Raw genomic sequence first — 17,275 nt, 5'->3', positions numbered from 1 at the left:
TGACACAGAACTTCCTCTCTTTAACATATACTCGGAACAGAGAAACCTCAGTGAAGATGGAGGTTATTTCACAATCCCAGTCCAGACTGAGTGTTTGTCCTGCATGTTCCCATGGCACAAGGTGTTCAACTCCAGCAATACCATTACTCTGTATTCAATCTGCTTGCCTGCCTCCTCTAGTTTGTGAGCTATATCAGGGCAAGGATAGGGTCTTATATCTATACCCCACACTGTATCCCTCTAACACATAGCAAATATTAATGATTGTAATTTGGGGCATGCTGGGCAGCCCCAGCCTCCGAAAGCCAGCTTTCCCCATTCTTTCTTAAACCCAGAAGATCTACTGAGGGAATAAGTCCTTGTTGTTCTTTACAAACAGGTAAACTTATTCTGAACCAGATCACCCTAGCCATATCTGATTAGGTCAAAAATGACCACCTGACCCAAGGGGAGTCAATTTCTATACTTGAGAGCAGCCAATGATAGGAGAACTTTGACCAAGACCAATAATTCTCATTAATTAAAACCAGGTAGGGTCTATGTTGAGAATTTGACTTCAATACACAGAAAAAGTCATTAGCTAGTAATGATGGGCAAAAGTTAAAAGATACAGATGGAAAAGCAAACAACAGAGGCCATGAGGTAAAAGCAGTCATGATGAGTTCTAGTAAACAAAAACTGCATAGAAGAAAAGAGGGGTAAGATAACATTTTTAGATGTGGAAGTAATGAATTCTTGCCTCTGGTGGATAAAAAGGTAACTTGCTCAGTATAGACTCCTCGTATTCCGAGTAGCCAAGAATACATATTCCTTTAACCAAATATGAATCAAGCACCTACCATGTGCTAAATATGACATGAGTTTTAGTGGTGAACAAGACAAATCTATTTTGTTCCCATGGAAATTTGAATCTGCTTAGCTTAGAATCTAGACATAGAAGACATATTGAACAAGTAAAAATTATTGTGGTAAGTATTATAAAGGAGTAAGGGGAGGCTCTCATAGAAATATATGCTATCTTGAATTATATTTTCCACTGAACTATTTTTCATAAGATGCTTGATTGTACGGACTTTCTTGGATTATTAAAGGGCCTAACTCACATGTCAGACTCCTGTCATCCTTATTTTCATACAAATTGGCTCCTACACACAAGGGGGATATCATAAAATCTAAATAAATGCTTTATTTATAAAACATAGCACTAACTCAGATACAGTTAAATGCAACTCCTTCTACCACTACAAGTTAACATTTATTAATACATGGTGTTTCCAATGTGCCAGGTATTTTTCAAAGTGCTTTATAATACCAATTCATGTTCATCATCACAACAAAGTTTATATAATAAGAACAATTATTGTTAGTCTCATTTTACACATGAGAAAACTGAGGCAGAGAGAGGTTATATAACTTGCCCAAGGTCAACAGCCATCAGTCGCTGAACCAGGATTTGGATCCAAGCAGTCGTCCTAGAGTCCAAATTCAATTTTACTTAATGTGGTTATGTAGGTAAATTTTCATTCAAAATATCATCCATCAAAATATATATTAAGCATGTCTTATATGCAGGCACTATGTGCCAGGTGCTGATCTAGGTGTTACAGATACAACAAAGAACAAGACGGACAAAAGTCCCTGTCATCATAGAAGGGATACAGATAATAAACAAGAGAATGAAGTAAAATATATAGTACATTAGATGATATAAACGCTATTGAGAAAAATAAAACCAGAAAGAGGGATGTGGAATGTCAGAGGTGAGATCATGGGTGCAGTTTTAAATAGAGAGTCAGATAGCACTGAATAGGTAACATTTGAGCAACATCTTGAAGGGAGTGAGAGAATGAGCCATTCTAAGCATGTTTTAGTCAGAGCCCTGGATTTGGATCCTTGAGCCAGTGACAGTCTTAAAAGAGCCTTGGAATTACACTGAGTGTTTCTGGGCTCTGTAACATAGCGAGCCTAGGGCTGGATACAGCAGCTCACACCTGCAATCCCAGCTACTCAGGAGGTTGAGGCAGAAGGATCTCTCGAGCCCGGGAGGTCAAGGCTGCAGTGAGCCATGATCACACCACTGCACTCCAGACTGGGAGAGACTCTGTCTCAAAAAAATAAATAAAGAGCCTAATTAGCATAGCCTATGGGGGCTCAAAGTTGCTAGCTAAGGAAGAACAGAGTAATGTGACAAAATAAGCATTATGAAACAAACAATAGACTCCTTCTGTGTTTTGAACTGGAATTTCTGAAGGATTATTTTGTGAGGTAACAATACTGAAAACTTTATGAACTCTATTCTTCCCAGTTTCTAGCTGTTATAAAAACAACACATGATTGATACATTTAGTCGGTCTGGGTTACAAATTGATGAAGTCATTCTCACACCAGGGAGAGTAGCCCTGTCTTCCTGTGGGGGTCATTTTACTCATTCCCTTAGGTTCCTAGGGAGTACCCTTAATCCCCAGGCAAGAGTCACTCTATGAAAATAAAGTTGTTTATGAAATTTAGTGTGCATGGGAATGATGTAGAAACAGAAAAACACCACAGCTGTACTATTCCTACATTCTACAACTCTGACCACTAACAAACCATGAGCCTGTATCCCTCTTGATTTAGGTTAGCTTTTTGGTGTCATCTTTTACCTCCTATGCCTCATGCTTTTAAAATCAAGTAACATTTCCCCAACTTTGAGGTACCTGTTGCAATACTCCAACAGCTTAAATAAACAGAACTACACCTTTATGTGGCCCATTTGCCAACATAGAAAATAGGGGGAAAATAAACTTTTTCTTTTGAACTCTGAGAATACTCTAAATTTATCATTTATTTTTTAAGCATGGGAACATCCTTTCAAAAGAAATCCTCACGGAAGCCTAACAATGCCTACACTGTCAACTCTACTTTCTGCACCTAGAAGAGGGTACACTAGCTCATTCTTAATGCAACAGTACTTGAGGTTTTCCACTTTAATATGCCTTTCAGGGAGTAAAGAATGGCATAACCTGAAGTTGTCACAAGAAGCAATTATCTGAAGCATCTGGACTTGTTCAATCAGATCTGAGAACAAAGTACTGGACTAGATGGTGTCCTCAAAGTCTTACCATAGGTCCTGGAATATTGAGGTTTAGCTGGCAGCAGAACCTTCTCCTTTCACATCTATCGCTACCTTTTGGCTATCAGCTGGAACACGGGGGCCAAAAGGGCTTAGGTGTCCTCTACCTCACAGACCCAGTGTCTTCTAAGCTTTTCTACTTTAATTTTCTCAGCACCTGAAAAATTCACCTTTTAAGACCTTAAAGAGCCCCACTTAAGACATAAAGGCAAGGGCCGGGTGTGGTGGCTCACACCTGAAATCCCTGTGCTTTGGGAGGCCAGGTGAAAGGATCACATGAGGCAGAGAGTTTGAGACCAGCCTGGGCAACAGTGAGACCCTGTCTCTCCCTCTTTCTATGTATAAAAATACATAAAGAGAATTATTTACTTAAGAACTGCTACCCTGATTGCTTCCAGAGAGTCCAACTTAATAAATTACAGGAATTATCTGTTTTAGAACTTTAAGGTTGATTTAGTCCCCTAATGAAGACCAATGTGACTTTTTGTTATGGGGAAGGTGAAGACTGTCAAGTATTAATATTCTTTTTGAGGAGGTTTCTTTTAAGGTGGTAAGATACATATAATATACAATTTGCCATTTTAACTATGTTACATATACAATTCAGTGACTATTAATTATATTCACAATATTGTGTAATCATCACTACCATCTATTTCCAAAACTTTTTCATAACCACAAACAGAAACTTTCCATTAAAGAGTAACACCTAATTCCCCCATCTCCCAAGCCCCTGAAAAATCAAATATTTTCTCCCATTCTATAGATTGTCTTTTTACTTGTGTCTGGCTTATTTCATTTAGTGTTTTTTCAAACATTATTTTAAAACACTTAGCATTATTTCAAGAATCATCATGTTATAGCACGTATCAGAACTTCATTCCTTTTCATAGCTGAGTAATAATTCAAGATATGTATAACTACATTTTGTTTATCCATTTATGAACAGTTGTTTCTACTTTTTGGCTATGGTTAATAGTGCTGCAATGAAACAGCATACTTGGTGTATACTTGGTGTACAAGTATCTGAGTCTTTGTTTTAAATTATTTGGGATATATACCTAGAAGCAGGATTGCTAGGTCATATGGTTCTTCTTTAACTTTTTGAGGAATCTCTAAACTACCTTCCATAATGGCTCCATTATTTTACATTCCCACTAGCAATGTTAAAGGATTTAAGTTTTTCCACATCCTTGCCAACACTTGTTATTTTCTGTATTATTATTATATTATTATTGCCATCCTAGTAGATGTGAAATGGTATCTCATCGTGATTTTGATTTGCATTTCCCTAATGACTAATGGTGTAGAGCATATTTTCAACTGCATGTTGGCTATTTGTATATCTTCTTTGGAGAAATGTCTGTTCAAGTCCTTTGATCAGTACTTTTTTTTAACTGGGTTCTTTTTGTTGTGGAGTTGTAGAAGTTCTTTATATATTCTGTATGTTAAATCTTTATCAGATACATGATTTACAAATATTTTCTTCCATTCTGTAAATTGTCTTTTTACTTTCTTTATAATGTTCTTTGATGCCCGAAAGTTTTTAATTTTGATGAAATCCAATTTATCTATTTTGTTGTTGTTGCTTGATGTTAGCTGTGGGTTCTTCATTATACCCTTTATCAAGTTGAGGAAGTTCCCTTCTATTCCCAGTTTTCTGCTGGTTTTTATTAGGGAGTAAAATGCCTATTCTGCTCAATTGAAATGAAATGTTTGTCTTTTTTCCCTTTGTTTTACTAATGTGGCATATTATACTAATTGACTTCCTTATGTTGAGCTACCCTTGCATTCCTGGGATAAACCTCACGTGGTAATGGTATATAATCCTTTTAATATGCTGTTGGTTTGTGTTTGCTAGTACTTTTTGAGAATTTTTTTTTTGAGACAGATTCTTTTTTTTTGAGATGGAGTGTCACTCTGTCGCCCAGGCTGGAGTGCAGTGGCACGATCTCAGCTCACTGCAAATTCTGCCACCCGGGTTCAGGCAATTATCTTGCCTCAGCCTCCCAAGTAGCTGGGATTACAGGTGCCTGCCACTGCACCTGGCTAATTTTTGTAGTTTTAGTAGAGACAGGGTTTCACTATCTTGGCCAGGATGGTCTTGAACTCGTGACCATATGATCCACCCACCTTGGCCTCCCAAAGTGCTGGGATTACAGGCATCAGTCACAGTGCCCGGCCCTTTTTGAGAATTTTTGTATCTATATTCATAAGGGATACTGGTCTGCAATTTTTTTATAGTGGTAAAAGCATATAACATAAAACTTACCATATTAACCATTTTCAGAAGTACAGTTTAGTAGTGTGAAACATTCAAACAGTTGTGAAACAGATATGCAAAACGTTTTCATCTTGCAAAACTATAACTCTATGCCCATTAAACAATTGGCCTTTTCCCTCTGTCCCCAGCCCCTGGTAACCACTACTCTACTTTCTGTTTCTAGGAATTTGACTACTTAATATACCTCATGTAAGTGGAATCATACAGTATTTGTCTGTCACTGGCTTATTTCATTTAGGATAACGACCTCAAGGTTCATCCACATTGTAGCATTTGACAGGATTTCCTTCCTCTTAAGGCTGAATGATATTCCATTGTATGTATATAATACATTTTTTTATCCATTCACCTGTTGATGGATATTTGGGTTGCTTCCACCTCTTGGTTATTGTGAAAAGTGCTGCTATAAACATGGGTGTGCAATATCTGTAATTTTCTTTTCTTGTGATGTCATTATCTGCCTTGGTATCAGAATACTAGCTTAACAGAATGAGTTAAAGAGTGTTCTCTCAGGTCTATTTATTGGGAGAGTTTGAAGAAGAAATAACAGTGTTAATTCTTCTTTAAATGTTGGATAGAATTCACCAGAGAAGTGATCTACTCCTGGACTTTTCTTTTTTGGAATGTTTTGATTACTGATTGAATCTCTTTACTTGTTATAGGTCTGTTCAGCTTTTCTATTCATCTAAGTTATCTAATTTGTTGACATACAATTGTTCACAGTATTATCTTATAATCCTTTTTATTTCTGTAAGTTTGGTGGTAATATGTACACTTTCCTTTATGATTTTAGTTATTTGTGTCTTCTCATCTTTTTCTTCCTGTAGCTAAAGGTTTGCCAATTTTGTTCATCTTTTCAAAGAACCAATTTTGGTTTCATTGATTCCTTCTATGGGTTTTGTATTCACTATTTCATTTATCTGTGCTCTAATCTTTATTATTTCCTGTCTTCTGATAGCTTTGAGTTTACTTTGCTCTCCTTTTTCTATTTCCTCATGTTGTAAAGTTAGGTTGATTTGAGATCTTTCTTTGTTAACGTAGGCATTTACAGCTATAGATTGTCTTCACTGCAATCTACAAGTTTTCCTATGTTGCATTTTCATTTTCATTTGTCTTTAAGTATTTTCTAATTTCCTTTATGATATCATTTTTGAACCACTGGTTGTTTAAGAGTGTGTTAAACTTCCACATGTTTGTGAATTTTCCAGTTTTCCTTCTGTTATTAACTTCTAACTTCATTCATTGTTGTCAGAGATCTTTCTGTCTTCAATTTTTAAAACTTCATTGAAACTTGTTTTATGCTTTAATATATAATATATCCTGGAGAATGTTTCATGTATACTTGATAAGACTTGATATTTTGCTGCTGTTGGGTGCAGTTCTGTATGTGTCTGTCAGGTATAGTTGGTTTATAGTGTTGTTCAAGTCCCCTATTTTCTTATTGCTCTTCTGTCTAAATGTCCTACCCATTATTAAAAGTGAAGTATTAAAGTTTCCAAAAACTTTTGTAAAACTGTCTATTTCCCCCTTCAATTCTGTCAATGTCTGCTTGATATATTTTGATTCAGTATTTTCTTGGTTGCTGTAAACTTTTGACTGTTTTCCAGCATTCTGAAAAAGTTATTTCAGACAGCTTTTGCTAGTTTTTCAATGCTGCTGTGGAGGGACAGGAACTTGGAGTTGCTATTCTACTATTTTGAACATGGGTCACCCAAGGTGACTTTTTGACACTAGCTTTCACTAGAACAGAAAACAAAACAAAACAACAACAACAATAAATCTGTTCTCCAACAGGCATATTTATAGATATGAACAAGAAAGCTGAGCTTTTCCAGTAGATGCCTTATGCCACATTCCCTGCATCTATCTCTTCCATTCCATGTTGGTCCTTGAGTAATCCCCAAGGAATCATAGCATTCCATGAGATTTAGTTTAAAAAGCACTATTATAAATCATTAAAGCCCCTTGATACTTATGCGTCTACTGTCTGTGATCTGATGCCATAAACAGTTAAATAATAATTTTGGACTAGACTGTGTCTTTTATTTTCTAATTTACTTTTTTTGACAAACTTTCCAACTTCTAGTTAATAAAATGCACTTTCATTGAGAAAATTTGAAAAATATGGAAAAACACAAAGAATGAAACTATCTGTGATCCCATCTTCCAAGGATAACTTCTGTTAACACGGTTACATTTGTCACACTTATAAGTCTAATTCTGTTCAATATTTTATATATAGCAATGATCACCTTAGCATCCATTTATTTATTCTAAATTAACAACTGTTTAATTCCAAGCATAGGTTTTAATTCCAAGCACAGGTTTCCTATGCTTGGAAACCTATAATCTTATGAGATAAAAACATGTCATGTATTGACTAACCTTTGAGACTCCATCCTCAATGACTGCCTCTCTAACATCTTTCAATAAAACAAATAACAGGTTGGTTGCTGATGATTAGCTTAATGAAATTTCAAAGTTGTAGGTTTCAACATCTTTGTCATTTGTGCCTACTAGTTAAACTCTGCTCTACTGAAGTTGTTTTTAAACTTTTAAAAGCAGGATACTTTGTTTTGAAATAAAATCTTGTATGAAACTCTAAAATATAAACAAAACTAAGTTTTTATGGTTGAAGTCTGTCTGTACATGTATAAGTACAGACATGTACATATATAATAATACATGTACATGTATAAGCAGAAACTTTGTTTTGAAATAAAATCTTGTATGAAACTCTAAAATATAAACAAAACTAAGTTTTTATGGTTGAAGTCTGTCTGTATATGTATAAGTACAGACATGTACATATATAATAATACATGTACATGTATAAGCAGAAAGAAGTTTAATTGTATCTGACTAGTATGTTCACAGCCAGTTCTGCTCAGCCTTTCAAAACCCAGATCATTATGCAGAACCCCAGGCTCTGTGATATTGTTTGAAAACTTCATTGCTCTGTTATATGTCCTCAGTCAGTATTTTTAATGAATCAGTTGGTATTGCTTCCATATCTCTTATGGCTCCTTGGACAATGCCTGACACACAGCAGGTATTAAAAAGTATTTACTGAAATTAAAGAAGGAAAATCCATAAAGGGGAAAGGATTGGCACATATTCATTGCTAGTACTTCAAAACATCTCAGAAAGTATCCCTGCTAAGAGTATAGATCAATAGCGTTAGATCCCACTGGTATCATACACTATTATGTTCTAAAACATACAATTTTACAAGTATTTTTTTGACTGGGATTGTGTTAGTGGTTGCAGAATATAACAAAATATTGTTGAATACATATTAAATTTCTTCCATGAGGCAGACACTGTTTAAAGAGCTGTAGAGATTGCAAAGATGGCAAAAATACTGTCTCTCCTTTAAAGAACACTTAATAATTGCTAGGTTCAGTGTCTCATGCCTGTAATCCTGGCAGTTTGAGAGGATGAAGCAGGAGGATCACTTGAAACCAAGAGTTTCACTGGGCAACATAGTGAAAACCCATTTCTACAAAAATAAACATTAATAAAAAGCAAGGCTGGCATGGTGGTGTGTGCCTGTAGTCCTAACAACTGGGAAAGCTGAGGTGGAAGGACTGCTTGAGCCCAGGGGTTCAAGGTTGCCATGAGCTCTAATTGCACCACTGCACTCCAGCATGTGTAACAGACCAATACCCTGTCTCAAAACAAATGAACAAAACTTAATACTCTAACAGGGGAGAAAATTTACATAAAATTGCTACAAAGCAAGACAATGTGCCAGACAATATCAAGAAAATTTCAGTGTTTTTTGAGTCAGAGGTAGGGAAATTTTGAAAGATGACCAGTCTAATAAATAGCCACATTAACAGGAGGCCATTACAGAATGTAGAGGGAAATAATAGGTGCCAAAGGAAGGCAAAAAACTATGGAAACAAATACTTCATCCACTGCCTTGATCTTGAGAAAATAACCCTCTCTCCAAGAAGAAAACATGACACAGAAGGTGGAGACAAGTCAAATGTGAAGTTTTCACAATTGGTATGTTAGAAATACCACGAATGGAGAGATCAATGTGAATTGTAGTGAAGGAAATTTTATGAAGTTGGCACTTCAGTTGGGCCCCAAAGGATGAGCAGGATTTAGACAGGTGAGAAAGCATTCCAGTTTAACAGGAAAAACATGCACCAAAGCCTAGAGGCCAAGAGAATAGTTTCCATGAGGAAGATGGAAGAAAGCACTCTGACTGGAGCAAAGAATGTTTCCTGGGCACCAGGTTGGCTGAGTAGAGTGGAGCCAAATTAATAGTGGGTATAAAGGTGGGAACTGCTAAGGCCAAGATGAAGATAAAAGAGAAGCTGCAACCTAGTTATGATGACAGTACAACTCTTTCTTTGTTAGAGCGTGGAGGGAACATGGTCTTGCTCTGTCATCCGGGCTGAAGTGCAGTGGCACGATCACAGTTCACTGCAGCCTCGACCTCAAGTGATCCTCCCAATTCAGCCTCCTGAGTAGCTGGGACTACAGGTGTGTGCCACCACACTCAGCTAACTTTTCTATTTTTTGCAGAGATGGGATTTCGCCATGTTGCTCAGGCTTGTCTCGAACACCTAGGCTCAAGCAATCCACCCACCTTGGCCTCCCGAAGTGCTGGGATTACAGGCGTGAACAACAGCACCCAGCAGATAGTACAACTCTTAAACAAAGAAAACTATTGAAGATATACAAAGGAGTAAGAATGAAAGAGAACAGCCTGGGTGCAGTGGCTCATGCCTGCAATCCCAGCACTTTGGCAGGCCGAGGCAGGCGGATCACCTGAGGTCAGGAATTCAAGACTAGCCTGGCCAACATGGCAAAACTCTGTCTCTACTAAAAATACAAAAATTAGCCAGGCGTGGTGGCAGGCGCCTGAAATCCCAGCTACTCAGGAGGCTGAGGCAGGGAGAATCGCTTGACCCCATGAAGTGGAGGTTGCAGTGAGCCCAGATCGCACCATTGCACTCCAGCCTGGGCAACAGAGCAAGACTCTGTCTCAAAAAAAAAAAAAAAAAAAAAAAAAAAAGAATTGAAGAGAACAATAACAACAAAATGAATAAATAAAATGACCCAGAAGATGGAGAAATAACCTGTGGTACCAATCAACAGGGTTGTTGTTAGGACATGTACTCAATTTGAAAAGGAGGAAAAGATGAAGTTAAGATGAGAAAGAATAATTTAAGATAAACACATATATTTCCAGATGAAAATTACAGTAACCAAATTCTCCAGTGTTGGAGAGGTTATTCTATAAAATTAATTTCATTCCTAGGATGATCATGAGGATGCTTTATCACATGGACATACTGGCTTGAGAGCTGTATATGAAAAATTTGCACTATCCCTTAGGTTAAAGCAAAATTCATCATCATCTGCCTCCTGAAAACTTATTGCACTTGAAGTTCAGAAGATCTGTAACGTCTTCTTAAAAACACTTAGCTGTCTTTGGCCTGATGGTTATAGCATTTTCATACACCACCTTCTCCACCCCAGCCCAATCAGATTAACTATGCTGACAGAATTATGGAAGTGTTGGATCATGGTTGCAGTGCAATGATTCAATCTGTAGTCCCTGGTGCATATTTTTCACTTGAACATGTGAAGTAGAAAGTTCAAGGTGGTTGGGCAAGTGCAGAGGTATTGCATGACTGACAGTGAACCTGGATTTTAGTACAGTACTTTTTAAAATTTAAATTGCTTTGATAATGGCAAATGCCAACTGAGCAAGGTGGCTCATGCCTGTAATCCCAGTACTTTGGGAAGTCGAGGCAGAAGGATCACTTGAGGCCAGTAGTTCAAAACCAGCCACAACACACTCTAAACTCATTTCTGTAATGTGGAATAATCAACAATCAGTGGGACTTTTACAAGGGTAAAGTCGGAAATAGAATCTTTCAACTGAATTTAGTTTAAATAACCCCTCCTTATTTGCATTAGTTGCTCTTCCAAGTCTGACAGACGTTCCTGACTCAAGATCAGATCATACTATCAACATCCCCTCATGATGAGCATGTGACTCTGGGCCAAAGACAAGTTTAAAACCATTTCAAGACCTGTTCAGTTTATGTCATGCTTCTTCAACACTAATAATCTCAATAATTTTTTATCAATCCTACTTCAATAACGAGGAGTAATTGATCCGACCTTGTCAGCAAGAAGAATGCTTCCATCTCTGGTAGGGGCAATTGTTTATTTGCCTTTCCTAATTTTTGTAAAGATTCAATGCTACTTAAGCCCAGGGTCTTTTTGTCTACTACCACCAGACAATCTGCATTACAGCACACAATCTAATTAATTCTCAGGTAATAGCCCTCTCATCCCAGAATCTACAAAGCATTTTTCTTGAAAGGTCATATACTATCTTTGTCTCTAAAACCTGGCAATTGGTTTGGAAGCAAATTGGAGCAAGGTTAGGAAGCTATGGAACAGCTTTAAGAGTGCTGGATTTGGAGTTAATTCTAGGCTTTATAATTTTTTTGGTAACCTTAGACAATTCACTCCTTTTGTGTCTCATTTCCTAATTCTATAAAATGGAGTACTGCCCCTTCAAAGAGGTTTTACGACGATTTAATGACTTTGTAAAAACACAACTACAGTCTTATCTCCATTTACTATGCACTAAGAGAACCACTTATATATCTGGGTGCCCGTATTTTCTGAACAATTCAGGAATCATAATGTGACAAGAAACAGAATATTTGAAATTGGACCCACGAGGTAAAATCCAGGCAGTATGGGTCATTTTCTTCCCGCTAGCATTCTATTCTTGCTGAGGCTCACACTCAAAGTCAAATAACCTTTGGGTTATTCTTCCCACCCCCCTTCCCCCCGAGACGGAGTATCACTCTGTTGCCCAGGCTGGAGTGCAACAGTGGCGCGATCTCAGCTCACTGCAACCTCCACCTCCCGGGTTCAAGCGATTCTCCTGCCTCAGCCTCCCGAGTAACTGGGATTACAGGCGCCTGCCACCACGCCCGGCTAATTTTTGTATTTTTTTCTTTCTTTCTTTTTTTAGTAGAGACGGGAGTTCAGCATGTTGGCCAGGCTGGTCTCGAACTCCTTACCTCAGGTGATCTGCCCGCCTCGGCCTCTCAAAGTGCTGGGATTACAGGGGGGCGCGGCCAGGTTATTCTTAAACCCACTTCCTTGAAGTACCTGCAAAATGCTCACGTGCTGCTCTCTGGCCCGTTTGGAAACTCAGTCCCGTGAGTAGGACGTCCACCTCATTGGTGGTGTTTAAACATTAAGTGTAAAATGCTAGAGACAGTACAAAACCCACCAGAGGGGGCCTTCCTAACACGTTGGCATAAGGATCCAAACGGAATACAGGGATAGGAGAGGTGACCTTGGGCAGTTTCAGGGAGGAGTCCATCACCTGACTGGACCGGGCCTTTCAGTGGGACGAGAGTGTATTTCTTCCAAAGAAACCTGAATAACCAGCTATCGGCCTGGGACGCCGCGAGGAAGGAGTAGGCGGGCCCATGGACTTAGGGTCAAGGCGGAAGCCGCGCTTCATGCCCGCGGTCACGGAGGCAGCGGAAAGCCGAGCCAGGCGCCTGCGCGCTGGGGAGAGTAGGGTCAGAGTGCATTCCGGAACCCGGGGCGCGGCGGACTGCGCAGGCGGCCGGACTCCCATCAGTTTCCGGTGCGGCGAACACCAAAGTCCGGGAACTTAAGCATTTTCGGTTTCTAGGGTTGTTACGAAGCTGCAGGAGCGAGATGGAGGTGGACGCACCGGGTGTTGATGGTCGAGATGGTCTCCGGGAGCGGCGAGGCTTGAGCGAGGGAGGGAGGCAGAACCTCGATGTGAGGCCTCAGTCTGGGGCAAATGGGCTTCCCAAACACTCCTACTGGTTGGACCTCTGGCTTTTCATCCTTTTCGATGTGGTGGTGTTTCTCTTTGTGTATTTTTTGCCATGGTGAGTATCTTGAATGCAAAATTGGGGTGGTAAGGAGCTTAGAGATCATTTGCTCCCTTTTCGGCGGGGAGGGGACTGAATTCCAGAGTTTATATATGTCCAAGATCACACAGCTGGTGAGTGGCGCAGTCGGGTGGGTGGGGGAGAAGGACTAGGAGTAAAATGTCTTTCTTTAGCACGTCCGTGGGAGTCTCCAAAGAAGTGTGGAGAAAACTTGGCGTCATATTTTCTCATGATTTGGAATGAAACCAGCTAGGCTTGAGTTCCTGCAGCACCATGAAGCGACTGGAGAAGTTATTTCGCTTTTTGGAGCTTTATTTTTTCATCTACCATTTGGGGCCATTAGTAACCCAGGTCATAGGGGTGTAGTGAAGATTGAGATTGTAGTGATTTGCGTGTTGCCTGGCAGTAGTAAGTGCTCAGCGAAAGCTATTTTTACTATACAGCTGTTTAACCATGAGCAGACCACGCAGCTGTCTCAAACTAAACATGTCCAAAACTGAACTCTTAACAGCTTCTTACCCAAATTTACTTGCCTTGCAGTGTTACCATTTCAGTAAACGCCAACCTTATCCACTGTTACCTCCCAGAAACCTGAGACACTTTGCCCTTTTCTTACACACATCCACATATCCTAAAACACCAAGTCACAAAATTCTGTAGAGTTTACTTGTAAAACCCATGCTCTCCATTTTCATCGCCACTCGCTCTGAAAAGACAATTCTGGCAGAGTGTAAAGGAAGGGAACTTAAGAGAATAGGGCAGGAGGAAACAGACACCAAATGGAGATGGTGGTAAGAGACAAGCTAAGGAGAAGCAGTGAGATGAAACAGGGCTCCTATGGGAGAAGAGCAGTGTAGCCCATCTAGACAGCTCTCCTGGACTTTGGAGTTGATTGTTCACTCACTGTTAACTCCTCTTAGTCACCATGCCTATGAGTTACTTCTGAAATTCTCACTTCTTGATAGGCAGTCACTTCTTCCGCACCCCCAACCGCCATCCTATATTTTCACCAAGATTTGGGTGTCTTAAGCCTCACTGTCTGATTTCTTGGATGGTGTGGTAAGTTAGAGAAGACAGAGAGGGCCAGGCACAGTGGCTCACGCCTGTAGTCCCAGCTACTTGGGAAGCTGAAATAGGAGGATTGCTTGAGCTGGGGAGGTTGAGGCTTCAGTGAGCTGTGAACGTGCCACTATACTCCAGTCTGGGAGACAAAGCAAAACCCTGTCTCGAAAAAAAAGGGGGGAGCAGGGGAGCGAGAGGGATTAATGGGAGGATGGCAAAAGGGATAGGGATTTTTATAAAATTCTCTGTCAAGCCATTTGTAAAGGGAGAGTTTTACTCTCCCTCCCTGTTTTGGTAGAGACTGATAATCTCAAATACAGTGGGTTTTGTGTGTGTGTGTGTTTGTTTTTATGACCTGAATTTTCAGCTCTGGATAGAAAATAGAGGCCTTACAAGAAATGCTCTAGGCTTTTTCTTTTATCAATATGTAAATAGGCATAAAGTGTTAAAAACTGGGAAGATAAAGCACATATTGCTGACAAATACTTGCTTTTTACAGACTCGTTCGCTGATACCTAAATTAAGAAGTTGGTTCTTGAGTGAATTCTGAAAATGGCTACAAACTTCTTGAATAAAGAAGACAGGACTCTCAGTAGAAGAATTTCACATCTCCAAGGGACCCTTCATTTTACACTTTGTTACTAATTTGCAGAACTCTATTAAATGGGTAGGATTTCACCCATTCCTAGCTAAGTTCTTAAAATTAAACCCTTTGGTTCGTGTTTAAAAACTTTCAAACATCTGATGGCTTTACAGGGGCTGAATATAAAAGCATTTGTACTTAAAGGTCTTGTGTATTCATTAAGAAATATAGTAATGTCTTTTAATGTTTTAAGAGTTGATCAGGATTTACTATGATGCAAGTAATAGGATGGTTAATAAGGGAAGGTTTTTATGAATTCAAAAGTCAATTATTCAAAAGCAGGGAAAGATTTTGAGAGAGGGAACAAAGTATTCTTAGATTGCATAGAAGCTGCTAAGTTCCAGTTTTAATTTTTAGGTTTAGTTGGACTCTGTTATGAAAAGATAGGTTATGGGTGGGTGACAGGTTGATACAGTCTTAGAAAAAGCAGGTAATATCAAAGTTTTGGAAAGCTAGCATGCATGCCCTCTTACCTGGGTATCTTCCCCCTTTTTTCCATTTAAACTCTTGAGCCTCCTATAATGAAGGATTATGTGTTTCAAACCTATTTTTTATTACTGTTTCATTAAGTGTGCTTGTGCCCAAAACATTTATTTGTATAATATCTGTAACTTGCTTAAATACTTCAGCAAAGTCAGCATATTTACTCATTCAACAAATATTTGAACCAGGCATTATTTTAGACACAGCAGTGAACAAAACAAAAAGGCATTCTTGCCTTCATGGAGCTTACATTCTTATTGTTATTTAAATCTAAATGTTATAAAACAAGAATTTATATTCTAGGGTTGATCAGCTAGTATTTAATCAAAAAGGCCACACTCCCATAGCAGCTAATCTAAGCTGTAGTAGCTAATAAAAAATATTACTGTTGGCCGGGCGCAGTGGCTCACGCCTATAATCCCAGCACTTTGGGAGGCCAAGGGCAGTGGATCACTTGAGGTCAAGAGTTGTGAGACCAGCCTGGCCAACCTGGTGAAACCCTGTCTCTATTAAAAAATACAAAAAAATTAGCTGGGCATGTTGGCATGCACCTGTAGTCCCAGCTACTCGGGAGGCTGAGGCACGAGAATTGCTTGAATCCGGGAAGTGTAGGTTGCAGTGAGCCAAGATGGGGCCACTGCACTCTAACCTGGGCAACAGAGACCCTGTTTCAAAAAGAAAATATTCCTGTTAGCCCTAAAGGCTTTACATGAGGAATGGTAGAAGTGGTCTTTTGTTTAAATTAGGTGCATTCATTATATCTGAATTGTCTTAAATATTTTGAGGACATTCCCTCCCCTTTTAAACAGGGCATAAGATCTGGTAAACTCTATATCTTCCTACCTTTCAAAATCGTTTTTAGGGTTAGTCAAGTCTGGAATATAATTGCTGACTATACAATTAGCAATTATGCTTTTAAGGTGTTGTCACATCAACCTAAAGAGAACCATCTATGGAAGGTATGGTTGAAACATCTGTAGGAACACAGAACTGGGATTTCACTGAGTTTACCAAATCAGCTGTGTGAACTGTTTCTGCAGTGCTTGCTAATTGTTTCATCTAATAAATGTTTACTTATATAGCTGAGTTTGGTTTTATTGTAACAAATTACCTGGTGTGATTGTGAGGTGATTAACAGTTCTCACATAGTTTACTGTTAGGTCACACACAGACTTCCGATCATAATCCATACTGTCTTTCTGAGCCTAAAATCAGCTTACTACCACAATTACCAGATATTCTGAAAATTTCTAGTATGGTGAAGATGGAGAGATCTTGGTGTGAAGGTTAATTTTATATGTCATCTTGATTATGCTAGGAGATGTCCAGATTTCTGGGTTTGTCCATGAGGGTGTTTCCAGAGAGATTAGCATTTGAATCAGTAGACTGAATAAAAAAGAGCCATCTGCTCCACTGTGGGTGGGCATCATCCAATCCCTTGAGGGCCTGGCTGGAATAAAAAGGCAGAGGAAGGGCAAATTCTGTCTTCTCTCTGCTTGAACAGGGACATCCATGTTCTATCCTTGGACATTGGTTCTGATTCTCTGGCTTTCAGACATGGATCAGGGCCCCTGGTTCTCAGACCTTTGGGTTTGGACTGGAACTACATCATTGGCTTTCCTGGGCTTACTCTCTGCAGAAAGCAAATTGTGGGACTTCTCAGCCTTCATAATCACGTGAGCCAATCCCTCATAATAAATATATTTCTATTATATATCCTGTTGATTCTCTATGGCGAACCCTGACTTAGTAATATAACA

General features: G+C 39.1%; 1 protein-coding gene across 1 annotated transcript; it reads left to right on the top strand.

Moving 5' to 3' along the window:
- The first annotated feature begins 9,173 nt into the window (after positions 1-9,173).
- On the top strand, positions 9,174-16,594 carry CUNH4orf3 (chromosome unknown C4orf3 homolog). The gene is made up of 3 exons (XM_032146521.2): positions 9,174-9,414; positions 12,904-13,324; positions 14,889-16,594. Coding segments are annotated over exons 1-3 (627 nt in total). The 5' UTR covers positions 9,174-9,209; the 3' UTR covers positions 14,890-16,594.
- The last annotated feature ends 681 nt before the right edge of the window (positions 16,595-17,275 follow it).

The sequence above is a fragment of the Hylobates moloch genome, unplaced genomic scaffold (assembly GCF_009828535.3).
Source record: "Hylobates moloch isolate HMO894 unplaced genomic scaffold, HMol_V3 SCAFFOLD_3, whole genome shotgun sequence".
Lineage (NCBI taxonomy): Eukaryota > Metazoa > Chordata > Mammalia > Primates > Hylobatidae > Hylobates > Hylobates moloch.
Note: the sequence above shows the minus strand (reverse complement) of the source record. Positions and strands in the feature narration are given on the sequence as shown.